Below are 26,332 nucleotides of genomic sequence, written 5' to 3'. Positions count from 1 at the left end.
GCTGACTCAGTCCTGACTCAGACAGGAAGTGACTACAGTGTGACCCTCACTGATAAGAATTCCCCCCTTTTTTATCTCTTTCTTGCTCTCAGAAGCCATTTTCTTCTAGGAAAGTGTTTTATAGTTGGAATTTCTTATCAGTGAAGGTCACACTGTAGTCGCTTCCTGTCTGAGTCAGGACTGAGTCAGCCACTTACATACCTGATATTTACCTCTTTCAGGCAGAGAAAGAAAAAAAGGAACACAGCATAGTTATTTGTGTGCTAGGCACTGTACATACCCATGTCTATCTCATTATGCCACATGTCAGTTGTGGTATCCTTTAAACAGTTTCCCCAGTGTGCTGCTGACACAGATTCCTCTGTAGTTTGCTGGATCATATCTGTCCCCATTCTTGTAGATGGGTGAACTCCTCTCACCCCCAGCACCCTCAGTGAGCCCCTCTCTCTCCCAGCACCCTCAGTGAGTCCCTCTCTCCCCCAGCACCCTCAGAGAGCCCCTCTCTCTCAAAGCACCCTCAGTGAGCCCCTCTCTCTCCCAGCACCCTCAGTGAGCCCCTCTCTTCCCAGCACCCTCAGTGAGCCCCTGTCTCTCCCAGTACCCTCAGTGAGCCCCTCTCTCCCCCAGCACCCTCAGTGAGCCCCTCTCTCCCCTAGCACCCTCAGTGAGCCCCTCTCTTCCCAGCACCCTCAGTGAGTTCCTCTCTCCCCCAGCACCCTCAGTGAGCCCCTCTCTCTCCCAGCACCCTCAGTGAGTCCCTCTCTCCCCCAGCACCCTCAGAGAGCCCCTCTCTCTCAAAGCACCCTCAGTGAGCCCCTCTCTCTCCCAGCACCCTCAGTGAGCCCCTCTCTTCCCAGCACCCTCAGTGAGCCCCTGTCTCTCCCAGTACCCTCAGTGAGCCCCTCTCTCCCCCAGCACCCTCAGTGAGCCCCTCTCTCCCCTAGCACCCTCAGTGAGCCCCTCTCTTCCCAGCACCCTCAGTGAGTCCCTCTCTCTCCCAGCACCCTCAGTGAGTCCCTCTCTCCCCCAGCACCCTCAGAGAGCCCCTCTCTCTCAAAGCACCCTCAGTGAGCCCCTCTCTCTCCCAGCACCCTCAGTGAGCCCCTCTCTTCCCAGCACCCTCAGTGAGCCCCTGTCTCTCCCAGTACCCTCAGTGAGCCCCTCTCTCCCCCAGCACCCTCAGTGAGCTCCTCTCTCCCCTAGCACCCTCAGTGAGCCCCTCTCTTCCCAGCACCCTCAGTGAGTTCCTCTCTCCCACAGCACCCTCAGTGAGCCCCTCTCTCTCCCAGCACCCTCAGTGAGTCCCTCTCTCCCCCAGCACCCTCAGAGAGCCCCTCTTTCTCAAAGCACCCTCAGTGAGCCCCTCTCTCTCCCAGCACCCTCAGTGAGCCCCTCTCTTCCCAGCACCCTCAGTGAGCCCCTGTCTCTCCCAGCACCCTCAGTGAGCCCCTCTCTCCCACAGCACCCTCAGTGAGCCCCTGTCTCTCCCAGCACCCTCAGTGAGTCCCTCTCTCCCCCAGCACCCTCAGAGAGCCCCTCTCTCTCAAAGCACCCTCAGTGAGCCCCTCTCTCTCCCAGCACCCTCAGTGAGCCCCTCTCTTCCCAGCACCCTCAGTGAGCCCCTGTCTCCCCCAGCACCCTCAGTGAGCCCCTCTCTTCCCAGCACCCTCAGTGAGTTCCTCTCTCCCCAGTACCCTCAGTGAGCCCCTCTCTCTCCCAGCACCCTCAGTGAGCCCCTCTCTCCCCCAGCACCCTCAGTGAGCCCCTCTCTCCCACAGCACCCTCAGTGAGCCCCTCTCTTCCAGCACCCTCAGTGAGCCCCTCTCTCCCAGCACCCTCAGTGAGCCCCTCTCTCCCACAGCACCCTCAGTGAGCCCCTCTCTTCCAGCACCCTCAGTGAGCCCCTCTCTCCCCCTGCACCCTCAGTGAGCCCCTGTCTCCCCCAGCACCCTCAGTGAGCCCCTCTCTCCCCCAGCACCCTCAGTGAGCCCCTGTCTCCCCCAGCACCCTCAGTGAGCCCCTCTCTCCCACAGCACCCTCAGTGAGCCCCTCTCTCCCACAGAACCCTCAGTGAGCCCCTCTCTCCCCCAGCACCTTCAGTGAGCCCCTCTCTCCCCCAGCACCCTCAGTGAGCCCCTCTCTCCCCCAGCACCCTCAGTGACCCCCTCTCTCCCCAGCACCCTCAGTGAGCCCCTCTCTCCCACAGCACCCTCAGTGAGCCCCTCTCTCTCCCAGCACCCTCAGTGAGCCCCTCTCTTCCCCAGCACCCTCAGTGAGCCCCTCTCTCCCCCAGCACCCTCAGTGAGCCCCTCTCTCCCACAGCACCCTCAGTGAGCCCCTCTCTCCCACAGCACCCTCAGTGAGCCCCTCTCTCCCACAGAACCCTCAGTGAGCCCTTCTCTCCCCAGCACTTTCAGTATTCCCCTCTCTCCCCCAGCACCCTCAGTGAGCCCCTCTCTCCCCCAGGACCCTCAGTAAGCCTCTCTCTCCCTCACCCACCTCTAGAAAGCACATCTCTCTGGGCTGAAAGAGAAACACTGTTTCTTATAGGCCAGTGCTGTCCAACTGGTGGCCCGTGGGCCACATCCGGCCCGCCAGGCCTCCTGCTGCGGCCCCCCTGCCGCCTGCTCCGTGCTGTGGCAGCGCAAATTAAAAAAAAAAAAACAACCTTTCCCCCATGCTGCGGGAAAGGCTGCAGACTATAAATAGCAGAAGATAGGAACCAGCCACACCGGCGCATGGCAGCCGCACGGGGGACTTTAAGTGCTGGACGTGATGTCACTTCCTGCATTCAAATTCACCGCGCGGCTGCTATGCGCCGGTCTGACTGGGTCCGATCTCCTGCCCGCCGCTGCCGATCTGAGGTGAGTTACAGGCGGCAGCACGGGGGACAAAGAGGGGGGGGGGGTGTAAATATTTAGATTCTGCGGCCAATCTGAGTGCATTTTTGGGCACATCTGCGGTCAATCTGAGATCTGAGTGCATTTTGTGGGCACATCTACTGCCAATCTGAGTGCATTTTGTGGGCACATCTGCGGCCAATCTGAGTGCATTTTGTGGGCACATCTGCGGCCAATCTGAGTACATTTTGTGGGCACATCTACTGCCAATCTGAGTGCATTTTGTGGGCACATCTGCGGCCAATCTGAGTGCATTTTGTGGGCACATCTGCGGGCAATCTGAGTGCATATTGTGGGCACATCTGCGGCCAACCTGAGTGCATTTTGTGGGCACCTCTGAGGCCAATCTGAGTGCATATTGTGGGCACATCTGCGGCCAATCTGAGTGCATTTTGTGGGCACATCTGAGGCCAATCTGACTGAATTTTGTTGGTAAATCTGCAGCCAATCTGAATGTATTTTGTGGGTAAATCTGCAGCCAATCTGTGTATTTTGTGGGTAAATCTGCAGCCAATCTTTGTGTATTTTGTGGGTAAATCTGCAGCCAATCTGAATGTATTATGTGGTAAATCTGCAGCCAATCTGAATGTATTTTGTGGATAAATCTGCAGCCAATCTGAAAGTATTTTGTGGGTAAATCTGCAGCCAATCTGAATGTATTTTGTGGATAAATCTGCAGCCAATCTGAATGTATTTTGTGGGTAAATCTGCAGCCAATCTGAATGTATTATGTGGGCAAATCTGCAGCCAATCTGACTGCATTTTGTGGGCAAATCTGCGGCCAATCTGAGTGCATTTTGTGGAGAATCTGCTGCCAATCTGGTTGTGGGGAATCTGCTATCACTCTAATTGCTGCATTTTGTGGAGAAATCTGCTGCTAGATTTTATGTTATGTTAGTTATGCGGTCGGTTGTGTCGGCCCTCCACCATGTGGTCTGACAAAAAACGGCCCTCCATGCCCGCGAAGTTGGACAGCACTGTTATAGGCTATGAATTAAAGGGTTACTTCAAATCATATTTTTGAGCGCTATTTTCTGTGTGATTACACAGATAGCGCCAGCGAATCAGTCACAGTAAGCAACTCCCCTCCCCATCCACCCTTCAGCACCCTTAGTAAGCCCCTCTCTCTCCCAACATCTTTAATAAGCCCCTCCCTCCCCATCCACAACTCAGCACCCTTAGTAAGCCTCTCTCTCCCAGCACCTTCAATAAGCCCCTCACCCGGCACCCTCAGGAGAGTCATAATCTGGGAGAGGAGGCGCTAAAGTCTAGTTTTGCTCAGGGCATTGTGAAACCTAAGGCTGTCCCTGGCTGGGATTATTACCATCACTGGACTGTAAAGCTGACAATTTCCACACTCACCTGCTGGGGTGTATCTCGGGTTGAGGACGGCCGGCAGCACAAAGCGCACAGCCCCATCCGCCTCCACAGGCAGCTCCCGGACGTATTTCAGGGTGACCTCGGCCTCCTGATGAGGAGGAAGGTTCCCAACACTGCAGCTGAAGATGTCCCCGGAACTCTCATCTTCCTCCAGGAGAAAGGCCTGCTGACCCCGACTCATGGCCTCGCTGTAGGTTCTCCGGGCCTGGAAGAGACTTGGATTTAGCAATGCTGGAGAACACTTCAAATCAATCCACAAACCTGGTCTGCATTATCTCAAAACCAGGAAACCACTCAAAAAAATGACACACACAGTGCGTACACACCACAACTGCTGCACTAAGCCACACCCCACACTAAGCTGCCTCCCACAACTGTGGCGCCCACAGTACAACACTGCACACATCAGCATCACCCACACTAAGACACCGCCCACATGTGCTTCCAGGTCTGTGTATATTTATAACCTTTGGTTAGTATGTAGGATGAGTTTGAAATAATACTGGTAAAAATCCCTTTACTATAAAAGATGACAGTTGCTAGGTTGTCATGGTGATCTCTCAGCTTCCGGGTCTTAGCATACGTACAACTGTGGATTAGTAATAGATTTTGTACTATTAGGTGGCAGCCAACTGAAACTCCCTCTTGGGTCATCCCAGAAAATAATGGGGTTGGAGAAAAGTCTGTACCAATTTGCTAGTGTTTTTTTGAAGTTACATACACACCGCGAGATAAAATCTTGTGAAACGATAATGAACCACGATAAAAAACAGAAGATGTTTAGTGATGTGAACCACAGCAGAAGACTGCAAGAAGAATGGCCAATGATGTAGGGGGAAGTGCCGAAGACTTCATGGACACATCGTCTAAAGATCGTTTACAGTGCTGTACACACTGCTGACAATGAACGATTATTTGCCAAAGTGATCCATCATGCTGGTCGTTCAAAATACCCAGCCCTTGGCAGTCAGTCCTTCTGTGCCCTTACTGTCATTCCGCGACCCTCCAGTCAGCCGCAGTGCCCCTCTGAAAGCTGGCCAGTCACAGCAGGCTACTGCGCATGCGTGGCCCTGGGATGCCTGGCTCCTGATTGCGCTCTCATGGCCAGGAGGGTTCTCCTTCTCCACATGCGCAACAGCAACTTTTACATACTGCGCAATAGCAGAATGCTACCATGCACTGGAGCACAATCAGGAGCCACGCAGACCAGGGCACAGATGGACTGCAGGGGGCTGGAAGATGCCCCAAATAGGTTAAAGTGTTTTTTGTTTTCAGTTTAGGTTCCCTTGAGGCCCTATTTACACTTAAAGAACAAGTGACACCCATGCTAACGTAGAAATAAAAAAAAACATATATAAGTAGATAAAAATTACTTCTACTTACATAACGGATGTTTTGCACTGTCCATGTTATGATTCTTGTAAATTTTATAAAGGAAAAGCAGAGAATCCTATTCTAGATAGTTTCCATCTTGGTTACCTTTGAATGAAGCTAATCCGGGGATCATTTCCTCCCTCACTCTTTTTTCCCCTCTTGTTAATTGTGTATTCGTTTCCCGCCCTCCTCCCAGAGTCTTCAGACACTCCTACTGAGGTCTATACTAGTAGGAAGTGCACTGTCTTATGTAGTTAGAAGGAGGGGGAAATAAAGGAGGAGGAATATATTATAGATAAAAAAAAACCCAGCATGCAACTGTTTTGACAGCCGATGGCAATGGCAATCAAAGGGCCAGTGCTCCTAGTGTATGTGAAAACTCCAAACCATAACAGCAGTAAAAGTTTTGAATGCAGGATTAGCATCTTTATCACTTAATACACTCAGACCAGTTGCTGTTGAAATTTGATTTTTATGGTGACAATCCCACTTTAAGGTGTTCTGTTGAGTTGCGTACCATTTTGGCAAATGGTATGCAATGTGACACAACTCAACGCAACACATTAAATGTAAATAGGGCCTTAAGGGCCTCTTTCCACCGGCCGCATTTGCAACAGCATTTTTGGATCGCTTTAATTCACGGCTATTCAAAAGGGCACCACTAGTAACATGTTAATGGCAGTAGCCCTTTTTCCCTGCTGTGCTTCATGTGTTGGCCAGTCGCTAACGCAATGCATGCTGCAATTCCTCTGCGTTTGTGATTGGCCTCTATTGGGCTTTTCAATTCCCGCTGCTAATCGCCACTAAAATGCGCTCGGTTGTGATGCTGATTGCAATTTTCAGTGAAAAATTTAGAGTTTACTGAATCAGCCCCATAATTTCAGATTTCCTTGGCAGTTTCGAGTCTCTGCAAACATTTCTAAGAACTCTCAAAGTGAGCAAAAAATCCCCGGGCATTCCGGGCATTCTCAGTATGAGAGCAGAGATCATTCACTGTAACATGAAAATATCTGTGCAACACAGGCTATAACCACTAGATCAACTGGAAAAACTGGTGACCTGTGAATGCTTCTGTCTCTACACAGAGCTCTACCAGAAGAAGATGAATTTATTTATGTGGTTGAACTCGATGGATATACGTCTTTTTTCAACCCAAATAACTATGTAACTATGTCAGGGAGGGCAGAACACAGTACGGGCCATATTTCTAGACAGGCCTCAAAGGCCCGGGTATTGGGCGACTGCAGCTATAAAGGGCACCTGAACACGAAAGAAGGATTGCTACATATGAAAGAGAAGGCTAAAAATGGGGAGCAACGCATGAAAAGGGGAAACTGATACCAAAAGGAGCTATTCATGAAAAACAGGGGATGTAGTACATGGATGTTACACATGGGAGAGGGGGGGGGGGCTACACATGGAAGGGGAGGGGCACTGCTGCAACATAAAAGGGGAGCCCCAACATACTTGGCACAAAAAGTATAAATCGGTCCTTTAAAGGGCCACTATAATGAAAATTCTGATATTCTGCTACTTTTCAAGTTGTTCAAACAATAGAAGCAAAAAAAGTCTTCACCCAACCTGGCAAAAATAAATAAAAAAAGCCCATTAACTGCTATCCGACCGAGTCATGCCGATGGGCATAGCCGAGGTGGCAGCCCCAGGACCGCCTACCGCCGATCAGCGTGAAGTCCTGGGGCTTCGTTTTGCAGATCCCGCGCAAGCTGCACGCGCATCTCCTGCTTGGTAGGTGGAGCTCCAGTCTCCCAGCGGCAATCGCAAGTCGGGAGACTGTTAGACGGTGAAACCATTGTCTAATTAGCATGTACAGCGCTGTACTGGGGACAGTGTGACACAGCTGTCTCCTCCATTGGCTCATGAGTGATCGGCTGTCATAGACTGAAGCTTATGACAGCTGATCACAGGGATTGGCTGGCGGGGAGAGGGGGGGGGGGGAGGATATATAAATATAAAAAAAAACAGTACAATTTATTAAAAAATAAACAAATAAATAGTAATAAACAAATAAACATCTGGGGGGGGGGGGGCGATCTGACCCCACCAACAGAGATCTCTGTTGGTGGGGAGAAAAGGGGGGGGGGATCACCTGTGTGCTGAGTTGTGTGACCCTGCAGCGAGGCCTTAAAGCTGCAGTGACCTATTTTACAAAAAATGGCCTGGTCTTTAGGGGGGGGGGGGGGAGATAAAGCCTGTGGTCCTTAAGTGGTTAATGCCATTTTTTGGCATCTGACAGCCCCACAACTCTATGCAGGTGCACAAGTGGCTCTGGCTTAAAGCCCAGATGCGGCCAGTAACGTCGCACTTGTGCATGAACTGGAGCTCGGTCGCAATCAGCTATCCAAGTATCCAGTGAACTGTTGTTGAATCTCTTTCGGGGCGTAACAGTGGGTCCAGGAGGACGTGACAAGCCTATGCAAGATCCAGAGGCTTCCCTCTTTTTAGGTAAGTATGTAGCTTTTTATACAAAGCAGTATAGAACAACTGCAATCAAACTACTGCCTCTAACAGAAAGGGCACCAGAAAAAGCCAAGTAGTCCAGTATTAATAAAAACAATGGATTGTGGACCACACTGAGACACATGGCAAGCAAAAGTATCATAGTGTCAGGGCCTCTCATCGTACAACTCAGTCTACTTTCTCCTCTCCTCTACTTAAAGGGAATGTCCAAGCAAAATAAAAAAATGAGTTTCACTTACCTGGGGCTTCTACCAGCCCCAAGCAGCCATCCTGCGCCCTTGTAGTCACTCACTGCTGCTCCGGTCCCCCACTGGCAGCTTGCCGACCTCGGAGGTCGGGGGGCCGCATTGCATACATTTTTACGCATACTCGCTAGTGCAGGAACATTAACACATACATTTTTACGCATTACTGGTTCAATGCGTACGCATTGAACCAGTAACGCGTAAAAATATATGTGTTAATGCTCCTGCACTAGCGGGAATGCGTAAAAATGTACGCAATGCGTCCCGCCGACCTCCGAGGTCGGCAAGCTGCCAGCAGGGGACTGGAGCAGCAGTGAGTGACTACGAGGGCGCAGGATGGCTGCATGGGGATGGTAGAAGCCCCAGGTAAGTGAAACTCATTTTTATAATTTTGCTTGAACCTTCCCTTTAAAGAGGAACTCCAGTGAAAATAATGTAGTAAAAAAAGTGCTTCATTTTTTTACCATAATTATGTATAAATGATTTAGTCAGTGTTTGCTCATTGTAAAATCTTTCCTCTCCCCGATTTACATTCTGACATTTATTACTTGGTGACATTTTTACTGTGGGCAGGTTATGTAGCTGTTCTTAGCTGTTTTGGCTGTTAGAGACAGCTGTAAGCAGCTATTTCCTGTCTGTGAACATTGTTCCATTGTGGCAGTTTGCCCAGAGTACCGCGGTACTCAGAGCTTCTTGTGGGAGAGGTTTCAGCACAAAATCAGTCATACAGCGCCCCCTGATGGTCTGTTTGTGAAAATCATTATATTTCTCATGTAAAAGGGGGTATCAGCTACTGATTGGGATAAAGTTCAATTCTAGGTTGGAGTTTCTCTTTAACCCCCCCCACCTTCAGTAGAGCTAAGCTCACATCTACAGAAGGAGGTGGAGCTGCAGGAGATGGAGCTAACTGTTCCACTGAACTGTAGTGTGAAGATTCTAAGCCAGGGGTGGGCAAACTACAGCCTGCGTGGCCATTTCATCTGGCCCGCCGATGTAAGCCCGGGTCATGTGTGTCCCTGGAACTGGCTTGCGGCATCCAGTCACAGCCCGCAGCTCACCTCCAGCCTGCAGGAGTCTGAAGGTTCCGGCAAGCAGAGCAGGGCTATGAGAAAATGGTGTACGAAGCCCTGTACTGGAGACTATTTGTGTCCCCAGTGCAGGGCTTCGGACACCATCTGTATTTTCAGGGGAACACTGTTCACTATGTGTATTTAATGCTGCCACATTACATGTGTTTTCTGGTGAAACGCTGCCGCGTTAAGTGTATTTTCTGATGAAACGTGCCATTATGTGCATTTTCTGGTGAAACGCTCCCGCATTATCTGTATTTTCTGGGGAAACAATGTGCCATTATGTGTATTTTCTAGTGAAAGGCTGCCACATAATCTGTATTTTCTGCTGAAACGCTCCCGCATTAACTGTATTTTATGGTGAAACGCTCCCACATCATGTGTATTTTATGGTGAAATGCTCCCGCATTGTGTGTATTTTCTGGTGAAATCCTCCTGCATTAACTGTATTTTATGGTGAAACGCACACATTTTATCTGTATTTTCTGGTGAAACGCTCCCACATCATCTGTATTTTATGGTGAAATGCTCCCGCATTATGGGCTTGATTCACAAAAGAGTGCTAACTGTTAGTACAGCCGTTTTTGCGCAAATTTTCGCGTCGTGCGTGATCACGAATTTTCGTGCGATATGACAACGTTTTCGCTCGCAAACGCAAATTTTCTCGCACAAACGATAGCAAAAATTCACTTTAGCGCGCGAAAACCATTATAGTTTTGCACGAAATTTGCGAACGCTCGCAATGCAAAAATGTGCATCATGCCCTATGTGTATTTTCTGGTGAAATCCTCCCGCATTATCTGTATTTTATGGTGAAACGCTCCCACATTATCTGTATCTTCTGGTGAAACCCTCCCGCATTATCTGTTGCTGGGTGTATTTTCAAATGAAAATCTCCCGCATTATCTGTATTTTTTGGTGAGACGCTGCCATATTATCTGTATTTTCTGGTGGAACGCTCACACATTATCTGTATTTCTCTAGGGAAATGATGTGCCATTATGTATTTTCTGGTGAAACGCTGGGTGTATTTTACAGGGGAAATGCTTCCAAATTATCTGTATTTTTTTGGTGAAACGCTGCCACATTATCTGTGTTTTCTGGTGAAACGCTCCGGCATTATCTATATTTTCTGGTGACACGCTGCCACATTATCTGTATTTTCTGTTGAAATGCTGCCACATTGTCTGTATTTTCTGATGAAACTCTCCCACATTATCTGTATTTTCTGGGGAAATGCTGAGTGTATTTTTAGGTGAAATGCTTCCGCAATATCTGTATTTTCTGGTGAAACACTGCCGCATTATCTGCAGTTTCTGGTAAAACGCTGTGCTATTATGTGTATTTTCTGGTGAAACGCTGTGCCATTTTGTGTATTTTCTGGGGAAATGCTGCACCATTATGTATTTTCTGGTGAAATGCAGCGCCATTATGTGTATTTTCTGAGGAAACGCTGCTGCATTATCTGTATTTTCTGGGGAAACGTTGCGCCATTATGTGTATTTTCAGGGGAAATTTTGTGCCATTTTCTGGTGAAACGCTGCACCATTATGTGTATTTTTAGGGAAAATGCTGCATCATTATGTGTATTTTTAGGGAAAATGCTGCACCATTATGTGTATTTTTAGGGGAAATGCTGCACCATTATGTCATTTTCTGATGAAACGCTGCCACATTATGTGTATTTTCTGGGGAAACGCTGTGCCATTACGTTTATTTTCTGGTGAAATGCTGCGCTATTATGTGCATTTTCTGAAGTAACGCTGCCACATTATGTGTATTTTCTGAAGAAACGCTGACGCATTATGTGTATTTTCTGAAGAAACGCTGACGCATTATGTGTATTTTCTGGAGACACGTTGCCGCATTATCTGTATTTTCTGGGGAAACGATGCCACATTACATTTCTTGCTGTCTGTGGGGTCTAGCTGCTGTGCCTTTGTTGCTTAGAGCAATGGCTACTGACATTTGCTGTTTGTGGATGGGGGGAACGTTGGCTAATTACCTTTAGGGTCACTTCGCCTATATTTTGGGAGAAAACTTGGGCCCACTGTGTTTGCCTTACACTGTTATGTTAGCTAGCTTTGCCCATATCCTGAGAATTTATTTTGCCGCAGCGCGCGTACTCCTATTCTGGTCCGATCCCCCAGTTAAACTTGAGGATCCCATGTGGCCCTCAAGTCAAAAAGTTTGCCCACCTCTGCTCTAAGCCCACTATAGAGGGAGTTACAGATGGCTGCAAGCATAGGTTAGCACACAACAACAGAATTTAAAAAGTACAGAGGGTGCAGTACTGCACCCTATACACTAGAGGCCCATCTACGTCATTGCCTACATGGCCTATGCCCATAAACATCCCTAAAACAATAAGAAATCACTTTTTGTTTGATTGCCAATTGTTTCACATAACAGGGTAAAGTAATTACGCAGCAGGTTGATTTTTTCCTTAACTCTCCCTGTACTGTGCATAGTGACGAACTCACTGGGCAACAAAAATCACTAATGACCAAAAACTGTAGCAATGGAAATATACCACGGACAGCAAGTCAAGGTGCAGATATTGTCATATTTGAGTTTGCTTTAGGACGATATTTTGTATACTTAGCATAACACAACTGGTTATGTTGCCCCCAAGCCATGGTAATGAAAATGCCATATACTTTACTGACAGGCTTTCCTCATTACCTCCTTCTTCTCCTGCAGATCAGCGATAATCTTCTTCCCCTCTATGGTGGCCTCAAAGCTGTAGACAGCGGAGTCCTTATCCATGGGAAAGACAAAGACCGCCTCCACCGCATTCTCCTCCTTGTTCTTATACTTCAGAGTCGCTGACACGTCGGCCACAAAGCCTTTCACCTGGACGTCAACCCAGATCCCCTGCAGAGGAACTGGGAGAACACAGGGGAGAGTGACCGATTACAGAGCTTACATCATGGACACAATTACATGGATTCAGATCCATAAAGCATTACAGTAGTGTCAGAGTTTGGTCTAAGGGATCAGCACAAACTGCTGCTGGTTTAGTAGTAGTATGAGCATAGATTAACAGCTTATACTGTACATACTGGAGGTAGCAGAAATCAGAACACACTGCAGCTAGTTTACTATCCGCACAGGCTCAGAGTAGCAGCTTATACTGTACATACTGGAGGTAGCAGAGATCAGAACACACTGTAGCTAGTTTACTATCTGCACAGGCTCAGAGTAGCAGCGTATATTGCACATATTGGAAGTAGCAACTATTGACCTTTTTTAACTCTGTAACACAACACTTATTAGAGACAGTAAAACATTCAACCTACTTTGTAAATGTTTAACCTCCTTTCCGGTCCAATTCCCGCCGGCAAGGAGGCAGCGCAGCACTTTTTTTTCTCAAATCATGTAGCGAGCCCAGGGCTCGCTACATGATAGCCGCTGAGCGGCGGCATCCCCCCACCCACTCCGATCGCCTCCGGCGATCAGAGGAAGCAGGAAATCCCGTTCAGAATGGGATTTCCTGCAGGGCTTCCCCAGTCGCCATGGTGACGGGGCGGGATTACGTCACCGACGTCATGGGCGTCGGGACGTCAGAGGGAATCCCGATCCACCCCTCAGCGCTGCCTGGCACTGATTGGCCAGGCTGCGCAGGGGTCTTGGCAAGGGGGGCGGCTCGGCGCGGCGGGTAGTGGCGAATCGGCGGGTAGCGGCGGCGATCGCGTACCACATGCAGCTAGCAAAGTGCTAGCTGCGTGTAGGAAAAAAATTATGCAAATCGGCCCAGTGGAGCCTGAGAAATCCTCCTGAGGAGCTGAGCTCGGGATAACCGGCAAGGAGGTTAAATATAAAGAATACCATGAGATAGCCCAACAAAAATTCAATTTTAGGAGTAGGAGGATAAATACAATTGTTTATCTTGTCAGTTTATTTTCACCTTGGTTTCAGTGCCCATTAACAGTACAATATTTTTCTCAGATACGATCATTTGATCAGATTTTTCCGATCAATTGTGCAGAAGATTGCGCAGTCTGTGGAGAAAATGGACATAAAAAAATTGCATGAAGAGTAAATTGCTATATTTATCAGCCTCGCGGGCCATTATCCTCATCCTAGTTTGGACTCCCTAGGGATTAGATATCATGGCTCATACACAGGGCCGGATTTAGGCCAAGACCAACTAGGCCATGGCCTAGGGCACCACAGCAGCAGGCTAAACTAAACAAATGCCTGACCGTGGTACTCTGCTGCCAGCCGCCTGTGCAGTGGCTGCCCCGCTCTTTCTGCACATTGGCATTGTGGGCGTGGCTGGTGGCTATAGCCTTCTGCAGCATTGCAGAGTTATAAGCGGAGGATGTGGAATAGCAGCCGCCAGTCGCTCACATCTCTGCTCATCTCCAACGTTGAAGCTTCCTCTTCCTGTCTGACTCGCTGGTAACATGCGGGTAAGACACAAGTGAGAGATGCTGGTTGGAGGGTCAGATGTACAGCAGCGGCTGATGGAGACGGAGGGGAAGAGGAAGCTCTTGCGCTGGAGACGAGCGGAGGAGTGACACTGATGGCTACTGCGGTGGGAAGCGAGCTGGCTACCTATACTGAAAGGTGGGAGTGGTAAAGGGAGGGATTAAAGGAGTCATCTAGCTACCTATACTTGAGGGGGAGGGGTCATCAAGCTACCTATACTAGAGGGAAAGGAAGAGGGGTCATCTGGCTACCTATACTGGGGGAAGGGGGGGGTCATCAGTCTACCATACTAGAGGGAAGGGTGATGGGTCATCTGGCTACCCATACTGGGGGGGTCATCAGGCTACCATACTAGAGGGAAGGGTGATGGGTCATCTGGCTACCTATACTGGGGGGGGGGGTGATCAGGCTACCATACTAGGGGAAAAGGCAGAGGGGTCATCTGGCTACCTATACTGCGGGGCGGGGGGGGGGGTCATCAGGCTACCATACTAGAGGGAAGAGTGAGGGGTCATCAGGCTACCATACTAGAGGGAAGGGTGATGGGTCATGTGGCTACCTATACGGGGGGGGGGGGTCATCGGGCTACCATACTAGAGGGAAAGGTGAGGGGTCATCTGGCTACCTATACGGGGGGGGGGGGGTCATCGGGCTACCATACTAGAGGGAAAGGTGAGGGGTCATCTGGCTACCATACTAGAGGGAAGGGTGATGGGTCATGTGGCTACCTATACGGGGGGGGGGGGTCATCGGGCTACCATACTAGAGGGAAAGGTGAGGGGTCATCAGGCTACCATACTAGAGGGAAAGGTGAGGGGTCATCTGGCTACCTATACTGAAGAGAGGGGGAGGAGTCATCTGGCTACCTATACTGGGGGGGGGGGGGGGGGTCATCAGGCTACAATACTAGAGGGAAGGGTGATGGGTCATCTGGCTACCTATACCTGGGAGGGTCATCAGGCTACCATACTAGAGGGAAGGGTGAGGGGCCATCTGGCTGCCTATACTGAAGGTGGGCAGCTGGTGACAGTGGCCTTACGCGGGTGCAGGGGCTGCAGCCCGTATTGTTACGCTCCTGGTTGGATTTTATGATCTGAAGAGAGAAAGTGCCCTAATCGTCCCGTTCTTGGGAACAATCTCTAAATACCTTCCAATTACAATCCCTAACTGAATGATCGCATCTGAGGAAAATATTGGCCACCATTAGCTCCTTGTATTTTTCAGTACTTCCAGTGAAATGGCAGCCAGCGCCAGGCATGTGTCATGTGAAATGTAAAAGCCACCTCACCTTGTGCAGCGGGGAGGCCATGTCTGCTATACCAGTGAATGCAGGACAGGATGAGTGCGTCAGGTGATGAATGAATAATACTCACCTGGCTGACGGGAGCCCAGGATCATGAGGCCACACAATGGAACAGCCATCGGCATCTCTGCAGATTTCCTGTAGGGAGAGAAGACACAAGCAGAGTCACATGACACAGTGCTGCTCACTAGCTATGAGATCGCCCTCACCTTCTAGGAGATGCTGTTGCTGAGAGACACTGCAGGAGGGGGAGGAGCTACTGTGGTAGCTGAGAGGTGGTGGTTACCTGTGATTGCATGATCCACATGTAGATTATAGGCCGGGGGGAGGAGCTATTGTGGTAGCTGAGAAGTGGTGGTTACCTGTGATTGCATGATCCACATGTAGATTATAGACCGGGGGAGGAGCTATTGTGGTAGCTGAGACGTGGTGGTTACCTGTGATTGCATGATCCACATGTAGATTATAGGCCAGGGGAGGAGCTATTGTGGTAGCTGAGACATGGTGGTTACCTGTGATTGCATGATCCACATGTAGATTATAGGCCGGGGGGAGGAGCTACTGTGGTAGCTGAGAAGTGGTGGTTACCTGTGATTGCATGATCCACATGTAGATTATAGGCCGGGGGGAGGAGCTATTGTGGTAGCTGAGAAGTGGTGGTTACCTGTGATTGGGTGATACAATTTTTTGCGCTGCGCAGCAATGCAATGCGCTATTGCACTGCATTTTTATTCTTGATGCAATGTTATGCAAATTGTATGAAATTATTATGTATTTATTATAATTTGTACTTTTCCTACCTCTATTTATCTTTAGCTAATGTGAGTTGATCTGAGATCTCTTGTATAGTGATGAGTAGAAATTACGCCCATGCGTAATTACGCATTGTAATACGCAGTCACGCATCGTAATGCAAAATTTCAGGGGAATAACATAATCAATTTCGTAGTTAATTGTTCCCATTCGTAATTATGCATGAATTTACGCATAATTTATGTGTAATTTCATGGCGGCGAATAGCAAAGCCCCGATACCAAAGCCCCAATTGCTACCAAAATTGCTAAATGTGTTAAGAAGAATAGTAGGTACATGTTACAAAAAGAATTGCTCAAAAAGACCTTGTAGTTTTTGAGAAAATCTATTTTAAAAAACATTTAAACTTTTTCTTTGGGGGGGGGGGGAGGGGTGTTTAAAAAACATTTTTGTTTGCATTTTTAAAATCGATTTTCTCAAAAGCTACAAGGTCTTTTTCAAAAAATATTGTTTTGTAATTGTAATTGACATGTATGTGTAATTGCAAAAATGTTTGCGAAATTTTGCGCAATAGTAATTAGTAGATTACGATCATTCACTACGTCTTGTATAATATATGGTGGGGACCTGCACACAGTATATAGTTGGGAGTATACAGTGGGATGCGAAAGTTTGGGCAACCTTGTTAATCGTCATGATTTTCCTGTATAAATCGTTGGTTGTTACAATAAAAAAAGTCAGTTAAATATATCATATAGGAGACACACACACAGTGATATTTGAGAAGTGAAATGAAGTTTGTTGGATTTACAGAAAGTGCGCAATAATTGTTTAAACAAAATTAGGCAGGTGCATAAATTTGGGCACCACAAAAAAGTAATGAAATCAATATTTAGTAGATCCTCCTTTTGCAGAAATTACAGCCTCTAAACCAGAGGTCCCCAAACTTTTTCAGTCAAGGGCCGGGTCAACATACCTCAGACTGCTGGGGGGCCGGCCCGGAACATACATAAAATGATGCTGAAAAACATTACATTGAATCTAGGTATTGATTCCCCCCAATCATGCTTGGAGAACTCCCAGCAGCAGCCAATCAGTCATGCGGCGCCCATAGAACGTCTTTGTGCACCAGACAGTGACGCATGCCCAGGTGACAACCTGCCGTCCAGTTGGACAGCAGTGTCACCTGATGAAGAATTTCATTGGAGGCCAGTGAATGACTGCTCACAGTATGTGGATGGGTGGTGCCTGCACTGCTATTCTATATGTGGGGCGCTGACATTTAAAGGTGCAGTGGGCCACATCTACAAGTTATGCATTTTGTGTTTGGGGGCCGGTGAAAAAGCCTTGGGGGAGCGCATTCGGCCCGCGGGCTTTAGTTTGAGGACCACTGCTCTAAATGCTTCCTGAAGGGTTCAATGAGTGTCTGGATTGGTTGAAGGTATTTTGGACCATTCCTCTTTACAAAACATCTCTAGTTCATTCAGGTTTGATGGCTTCCGAGCATGGACCGAGCATTCATGCAGAGGAACAAGTACAACATTCCCCAGACCTGAATATAATTGAAAATCTGTGGTGTGAGTTAAAGAGAGCTCTCTTTAACTCACACCACAGATTTTCAATTATATTCAGGTCTGGGGACTGAGATGGTCATTCCAGAATGTTGTACTTGTTCCTTTGCATGAATGCCTTAGTGCAGAGTTCCCCAACCCTATCCTCAAGGCCCACCAACAGTACATGATTTGCAGGAAACCACAAACCTGCACAGGTGAGGTAATTAGTGTCTCAGCAGAGCTGATTAACTAGCTCTGTGGATTTCCACAAAACATGCACTGTTGGTGGGCCTTGAGGACAGGGTTGGGAAACACTGCCTTAGTGGAGTTTGAGCGGTGTTTAGGGTCGTTGTCTTGTTGAAAGATCCAGTGCCGGCGCAGCTTCAGCTTTGTAACTGATTCCTGGACGTTGGTCTCCAGAATCTGCTGATACTGAGTGGAATCCATGTGTCCCTCAACTTTGACAAGATTCCCAGTCCCTGCACTGGCCACACAGCCCCATAGCACGATGGAACCACCACCATATTTTACTGTAGGTAGCAGGTGTTTTTCTTGGAATGCTGTGTTCTTTTTCCATGCATAATGCCCCTTGATATGCCCGAATAACTAAATTTTAGTTTCATCAATCCACAGCACCTTATTCCAAAATGAAGCTGGCTTGTCCAAATGTGTTTTAGCATACCTCAAGCAGCTCTGTTTGTGCTATAGGCGGAGAAAAGGCTTCCTCTGAATCACTCTCGCATACAGCATCTCCTTGTGTAAAGTGGCTCCTTCTGCAGCAAGATGATGTTGTAGGTCTTTGGTGCTGGTCTGTGGGTTGATTGTTCTAACCATTTGTCGCTTCTGTTTATCTGAGATTTTTCTTGGTCTGCCACTTCGAGTCTTAACTTGAACTGAGCCTGGGGTCTTCCATTTCCTCAATATGTTCCTAACTTTGGAAACAGACAGCTGAAATCTCTGAGACAGCTTTCTGTATCCTTCCCCTAAACCATGATGGTGAACAATCTTTGTCTTCAGGTCATTTGAGAGTTGTTCTTAGACCCCCATGTTGCTACTCTTCAGAGAAAATTAGAAGAGGAGGGAAACTTACAAATTACCCCCTTAAATACTCTTTCTCATAATTGGATTCACCTGTGTATGTAGGTCATGGGTCACTGAGCTTACCAAGCCAATTTGAGTTCCAATAATTAGTTCTAAAGGTTTTGGAATCAATACAATGACAACAGTGCCCAAATGTATGCACCTGCCTAATTTTATTTAAACACTTATTGCACACTGACTGGTTGCGAGTCTATGACAAACAAACTGTTCACCCTCAGCTAGTCGGCCGTCCTCCATTCCTCCCCAGTCAGGACAGCAGTACCACCTCCTCCCTTCTGCTGTGCAAGTCAAATGAGACACTGCTGCTCTCCTGCTTCCCCCCTCCTTACTCACTGTCCGCCTCCTCACACAGCACAACAAGCTGCTTTTCCCCAATGATGCAACAACAATGAGGACAAGGCACTCCGCGGCCTTCAAACTTGCGTTTGTTTATTCAGAGCAAAGACACAACCTGTGGAGTGTCTTGTCCTCATTGTTGTTGGATCTACTGTGGCAGGAGTGGTGAACTTGCTGGACGAGTGCACCGGCAAGCTACCTCATCCAGGTTAGCAGCACTGAAGGAGCACCTAGGTGACTATTGGAGTGACTGTTTTTCCCCAATGATGACCTTTTTACCTCTGACTGCATACTGTAAGTGTAAAGACACCGTACAAACATGCTGCCACTGTAATCTCTGCACCTGATGCAAGTGTTTCACCTTGCTTGATGAGCGTACTGGCCCTGCACATAGTGTGTACATGTGCAACCCCACTGTGAAGCCAGGACCCCACAGTAGAATCTAAAAATGAAGAATTTAACCATGTAAAAAAGTAGAACAAAAGGGTGATGAGGTGGCAGGGTATACATATGTATGGGGGCATGGGTTGTTTGTAAAACTGGGTATCTACAGTGGGATGCGAAAGTTTGGGCAACCTTGTTAATTGTCATGATTTTCCTGTATAAATCGTTGGTTGTTACGATAAAAAAAATGTCAGCTAAATATATCCTATAGGAGACACACACAGTGATATTTGAGAAGTGAAATGAAGTTTATTGGATTGACAGAAAGTGTGCAATAATTGTTTAACCACTTGCCGACCGCGCACTCATACCGCGCGTCGGCAAAAGTGGCAGCTGCAGGACCAGCGACGCAGTACTGCGTCGCCAGCTGCAGGCTGATTAATCAGGAAGCAGCCGCTCGCGCGAGCGGCTGCTTCCTGTCAATTCACGGCGGGGGGCTCCGTGAATAGCCTGCGGGCCGCCGATCACGGCTCGCAGGCTAAATGTAAACACAAGCGGAAATAATCCGCTTTGTTTACATTGTACGGCGCTGCTGCGCAGCAGCGCCGTAAGGCAGATCGGCGATCCCCGGCCAATCAGCGGCCGGGGATCGCCGCCATGTGACAGGGGACAGCCTGTCACTGGCTGCACAGGACGGATAGCGTCCTGTGCAGCCCCGATCACCGGGGATGAGCAGATAGGAGAGGGAGGGAGGAATTTCGCCGCGGAGGGGGGCTTTGAGGTGCCCCCCCCTGCAACATGCCAGACAGGAGGAGCGATCAGACCCCCCCTGCACATCATCCCCATAGGGGGGAAAAAAGGGGGGCGATCTGATCGCTCTGTGTGCTGCCTGATCTGTGCTGGGGGCTGCAGAGCCCATCCAGCACAGATCACAAAAAATAACGCTGGTCCTTAAGGGGGGGTAAAGGGGGGGTCCTCAAGTGGTTAAACAACATGGGCACCACAAAAAAAAATGAAATCAATATTTAGTAGATCCTCCTTTTGCAGAAATGACAGCCTCTAAACACTTCCTGTAGATTCCAATCAGAGTCTGGATTCTGGATGAAGGTATTTTGGACCATTCCTCTTACAAAACATCTCTAGTTCATTCAGGTTTGATGGCTTCCAAGCATGGACAGCTCTCTTTAACTCACACCACAGATTTCCAATTATATTCAGGTCTGGGGACTGAGATGGCCATTCCAGAACGTTGTGCTTGCTCTGCATGAATGCCTTAGAGGATTTTGAGCAGTGTTTAGGGCCGTTGTCTTGTTGAGAGATCCAGCCCGGCGCAGCTTCAGCTTTGTCAGCGATTCCTGGACATTGGTCTCTATAATCTGCTGATACTGTGTGGAATCCATGCGTCCCTCAACTTTGACAAGATTCCCAGTCCCTGCGGTGGCCACACAGACCTACAGCATGATGGAACCACCACCGTATTTAACTGTTTTCACATCAATACAAATACAACCAGGGCCCACATATGTCCAATAGTGATTGGTAACCGATCAATTTGCATAGAGACGGTACAAACCATCACAGGGACAGTGGGATTGCACATAGTAGCAGCTCCAGTGTCAGATCATGTTTTTAGAATGTTTTAAATGTTTGTGTACCACTGTTTCGGTAATGGATTTTGCAGGTCTAGAATAAAGTGAATATAAGCACATGAAGATTCCCTGGTTGTATTTGTATTGATGTGATAATAGTCTGGTACCAGAGTATCTCCTCATACGAGTTGTGCTAATTATAAACATGTGGCCGCCTAAATGGTTATGGAGTAAATAGTATTTAACTGTTTGTAGCAGGTGTTTTTCTTGGAATGATGTGTTGTTTTTCCTCCATGCATAACGCCCCTTGTTATGCTCAAATAACTCAGTTTTAGTTTCAGCAGTCCACAGCTTGTCCAAATGTGCTTTAGCATCCCTCAAGCGGCTCTGTTTGTGCTGTGGGCGGAGAAAAGGCTTCCTCTGCATCACTCTCGCATACAGCATCTCTTTGAGTAAAGTGCGCCGAATGGTTGAACAATGCACAGTGACTCCATCTGCAGCAAGATGATGTAGGTGTTTGTTGCTGGTCTGTGGGTTAACTGTTCTCACCATTCGTCACTTCTGTTTATCCGAGATTTTTCTTGGTCTGCCACTTCGAGCCTTAACTTGAACTGAGCCTGTGGTCTTCCATTTCCTCAATATGTTCCTAACTGTGGAAACAGACAGCTGAAATCTCTGAGACAGCTTTCTGTATCCTTCACCTAAACCATGATGGTGAACATGGGCGTCCGCACATACGGCAAAACCGGGCATCTGCCCGAGCCTGGCCGCCCGCTGCCCCCCCCTGGCCGCGTGCCCATGCAGCCAGCAGGAGGGGAACAGCGCAGAGAAGAGAGAGAGCTATGGGCACAGTGGGGAAGGGCGGACGTCTCCCCCCCCCCTTCCCTCACCTTAGGGGGCTCTCCACTGACGCTCCACTGACGTCACTTCCTGCTACGCAGGAGATTTCTTTGAAAATTGCCTCAGGCGGCAAAAAGTCTAGGGCCGGGCCTGCATATACCCCTGCCTACATATACTGGGACATATACCCCTGCCTACATATACTGGGACATATACCCCTGCCTACATATACTGGGACATATACCCCTGGCTACATATACTGGGACATATACCCCTGCCTACATATACTGGGACATATACCCCCTGCCTACATATACTGGGACATATACCCCTGCCTACATATACTGGGACATATCCCCCTGGCTACATATACTGGGACATATCCCCCTGGCTACATATACTGGGACATATACCCCTGCCTACATATACTGGGACATATACCCCTGCCTACATATACCCCTGCCTACAGATACTGGGACATATACCCCTGCCTACATATACTGGGACATATCCCCCTGGCTACATATACTGGGACATATACCCCCTGCCTACATATACTGGGACATATACCCCTGCCTACATATACTGGGACATATCCCCCTGGCTACATATACTGGGACATATCCCCCTGGCTACATATACTGGGAGAAATAACCCCTGCCTACATATACTGGGACATATACCCCTGCCTACATATACTGGGACATATCCCCCTGGCTACTTTTTCTGGGGACATATACCCCTGCCTACATATACTGGGACATATCCCCCTGGCTACATATACTGGGACATATACCTCCTGCCTACATATACTGGGACATATACCCCCTGCCTACATATACTGGGACATATCCCCCTGGCTACATATACTGGGACATATACCCCTGCCTACATATACTGGGACATATACCCCTGCCTACATATACTGGGACATATCCCCCTGGCTACATATACTGGGACATATCCCCCTGGCTACATATACTGGGACATATACCCCCTGCCTACATATACTGGGACATATACCCCCTGCCTACATATACTGGGACATATACCCCCTGCCTACATATACTGGGACATATACCCCTGGCTACATATACTGGGACATATACCCCTGCCTACATATACTGGGACATATACCCCTGCCTACATATACTGGGGACATATTCCCCTGCCTACATATACTGGGCACATATACCCCTGCCTACATATACTGGGCACATATACCCCTGACTACATATACTGGGCACATATACCCCTGGCTACCTGTTCTGGGGACATCTCTACCCCTGGCTACCAGTTCTGGGGACATCTATACCGCTGGCCACCTATTCTGGGGACACCTATAGACCTGGGGCTACCTATTTTTGGGGAACCACTGCTGTCAGATTGAGTGTATTTTGGGGAACTGCTGCCAGGTGAGAGGTGTCTACATATTAAGGGGGCATTCTGCCTATTTATGTGAAAAGCTGTCTATTTAAGTGCCTTATGACTGCTGAATTTGTCTTGTTGCGGGCCTCATGGTTACTGACTTTGTCTTGTTGGGGGCCTCATGATTTGTTGGGGGCCTCAAGATTGCTGAATTTGTCTTGTTGGGGGCCTCATGATTGCTGAATTTGTCTTGTTGGGGGTCACATGATTGCTAACTGCGAGACTATGGAAAAAGCTGAATCATCATCATATGAGACAATAGCATTAAACCTACTTTTTACGCTTTTTAAAACAGAAAATGAAACTGGGAGGTTCTAAAAAAAATGAATAATTTTTTCAGGAGTACGATGGATGAAATTTTTATCTTCACAGTTTATTTTCAACTTAATTTTCCATAATGTTCATGTATGAGTTAAAACGTTTGTATTTAGTTTAAATTGCTGTTGGCACTTTGTGATAGTAAAGTGACTTTGCAGTTTGGACACTCGACCTCCAAAAGGTTCGCCACCACTGTCCTAATCTAATGTCCCACCATTGCTTAGTGCATGTAAACTTGTCTCCACCCACGACCACACCCACATTCTGGTTCATGACCACACCCATTTTTCGACGCGGCGCCCTAGCTAACCTATACTGGGAGCAGGGGCGTTGCTAGGATTCCAAGAGATCCAGTGCACTTTTGGGCATTCCAGCCGGAAAATTGGTGTTGCCACGCACCAAAATGTGGGTGTGGTCATGGATGGAGCCAAATTTACATGAACTTAACAGTGGTCTAAGTAGGCCTGCCCAGCAAAATGTTGGATGAAGCCTCCTCTGGATTAATACAAATGAAAATGCAGCATATCACATAAATAGACAGTGCTACTTAACCATTTCAGCCCGCGGGGATTTTTCACCTTATGCATCGGAGCAATTTTCACCTCCCATTCACTCGCTAATAACTTTATCACTACTTATCACAATTTATTGATCTATATCTTGTTTTTTCTGCCACTAATTAGGCTTTCTGTGGGTGGTACATTTTGCTAAGAGCCACTTTACCGTAAATGCATTTTAACAGGATTAATAAGAAAAAAATGGAAAAAAATCATTATTTCTCCGTTTTCGGCCATTATAGCTTTAAAATAATCCATGCTACCATAATTAAAACATATGTATTTTATTTGCCCGTTTGTCTCGGTTATTATACCATTTACATTTTGTCCCTATCACAGTGTATGGCGCCAATATTTTATTTGGAAAGAAAGGTGCATTGTTTCCTTGTTGCGTCCATCACTATTTACAAGCTTATAATTTAAAAAATGTTTGTAGTATACCCCCTTCAAAAGCATATTTAAAAAGTTCAGACCCTTAGGTAACTATTTATGTTTTTTTTTTGTTTTTGTTTTTAATTTTATTTGGGGAATATTTTGGTGTGGGACATAAATAGCTAATTTTTAATGTTAGTATGTGTAACGATCGGTGTAACACAGAGAGGGTCTGATTACCGGTGAACTGCAGTATCACCGAGAATGCAGAATATACCCGATTATAGATGATCTGCAGTATCACCGATAATCAGATATATATTCTAACCTCTGGACACCTGAGTAACAAGTGAGTGTTATGCAACAGTAATACTTTGAGTACACACAGAGGAATATTCCTTCCGTAGGCCTAGACTCTCCTGGGGGAGGAGCTAGGCTGAAGGTGGGAAGGACAGAGTAGGAGTGACACCAGAGAGAGGATGTCACTCACAGGTCTGGGAACTGGCTCTGACAGTAAGGCTAGTTCTCGAGGTCGGACAAGCCAGGTCGTTAACACACAGACAGATCAAGTACAGATTCAGGAGACAGGTGCAGAATCCAGTGAACAGGCAGGGTTTGGCAACAGAGTATCAGAAGTAGCAAGGTACAGAATCAGGAGGCAAATACAGAGTCCAGGAACGAGCAGAGTTTGGCAACGAGAGATCAGAAGTAGCAAGGTACAGAATCAGAGTTCAAAGGAATGGTCAGGCAGGCAGAAGGTCATAACAAATAATACAGTTCAGATTCCTAACGCTAAGGTGTGACGAGATCCTTGGCCGTCAACACCTTTGGAAACTATGCTAGTACACAGTCACAGATACAGACAAGGTCTGAGTGCTACCACGTAGTGATCGCAACGCCAGACACTAGAGGAATGACCAGCACCTACCGGGGGACACAATGGGGAGGCGGGGGCGCGCCCGCGATCACGGGCGGGAATGCGCCGAAGCACAACACCGCATCAGAGCAGCCGCCCGGACGTGAGCTTCACGTCCGGGCGGCAGAAATAGTTAAACATAGCTAGACAGAGTTACCTGGCTTCTAAGCTGGCTGGTCTGAATTTCTGCTGGGCAGACTGGCCTGCTGCAAGGTTATCTGGCAGTTATACCAAAGCATTCTCTGACCGTCTAGTGGACACCTTCTCATGTTCCCACGGGCCTCTCATTGAGGCACCACACCTCTGACTGTCAGCATGCCCCCATAGTACCACAGCTCACTGCATGCCTCCATAAAGGCATCGCAGCACACACACATTATGCCCACATAGAGGCACCATGGCACCCAGTATACCCTTCATTTGATTGATGCACCACAGGCTCTCAACATTGCCCACCACTGAGGCACCACAGCCTGGTGGACATCCGGGGCACCCCAGAATAGATCCGGGGCACATGTCACTGATCTTTGGGGCTAGCAGCGCGCCTGACTGGAAACATCTACCTATCTAACCTATACTGGGGCCCCCTACCTATCTAACCTACACTGGGGGCTCCTTTCTATGTAGCATATACTGGGGGCACCTACTTATCTAACTTATACTGGGGGGCACCTACCTAACTAACTTATACTGGGGGGAACCTACCTATCTAACTATACTGGGGGTTCCTACCTATCTAACCTATACTGGGGATTGCTACCTATCTAACCTATACTGGGGGCTCCTATCTATCTAACCTATACTGCGGGCACCTACCTATCTAACCTAAAGGGGGTTGCGTACCTATCCAACCTATACTGGTGGCAACTATACTGCCTACCTATATTGGAGGCACCCACCTAGTTAACCTATACTGGGGGTGCCTGCCTATCTAAATTATTTTGGGAGCAACTATACTGGCTACCTATACTGGAGGCACCAACCTGGCTAACCTATAC

The 26,332-nt window shown here is 48.0% G+C and overlaps 1 protein-coding gene across 2 annotated transcripts in view; it reads right to left on the bottom strand.

The window, feature by feature from the left end:
* Window positions 1-26,332, bottom strand: part of LOC137532233 (von Willebrand factor A domain-containing protein 5A-like) — a 473,069-nt gene that overhangs the window by 444,603 nt on the left and 2,134 nt on the right. Inside the window, exons 1-4 of one of the 2 annotated variants that reach the window (XM_068252522.1) lie at window positions 15,474-15,499; window positions 15,258-15,325; window positions 12,133-12,335; window positions 4,263-4,485 (exon numbers count right to left, since the gene is read on the bottom strand). In XM_068252522.1, coding sequence (XP_068108623.1) covers window positions 4,263-4,485; window positions 12,133-12,335; window positions 15,258-15,312 — 481 coding nt within the window. In that variant the 5' untranslated portion in view covers window positions 15,313-15,325; window positions 15,474-15,499. Of the gene's footprint in view, window positions 1-4,262; window positions 4,486-12,132; window positions 12,336-15,257; window positions 15,326-15,473; window positions 15,500-26,332 lie in introns of those variants that run through there. The other variant, XM_068252513.1, reaches the window with a different exon arrangement.

The sequence above is a fragment of the Hyperolius riggenbachi genome, chromosome 1 (assembly GCF_040937935.1).
Source record: "Hyperolius riggenbachi isolate aHypRig1 chromosome 1, aHypRig1.pri, whole genome shotgun sequence".
NCBI classification, from domain to species: Eukaryota; Metazoa; Chordata; class Amphibia; order Anura; family Hyperoliidae; genus Hyperolius; species Hyperolius riggenbachi.
Note: the sequence above shows the minus strand (reverse complement) of the source record. Positions and strands in the feature narration are given on the sequence as shown.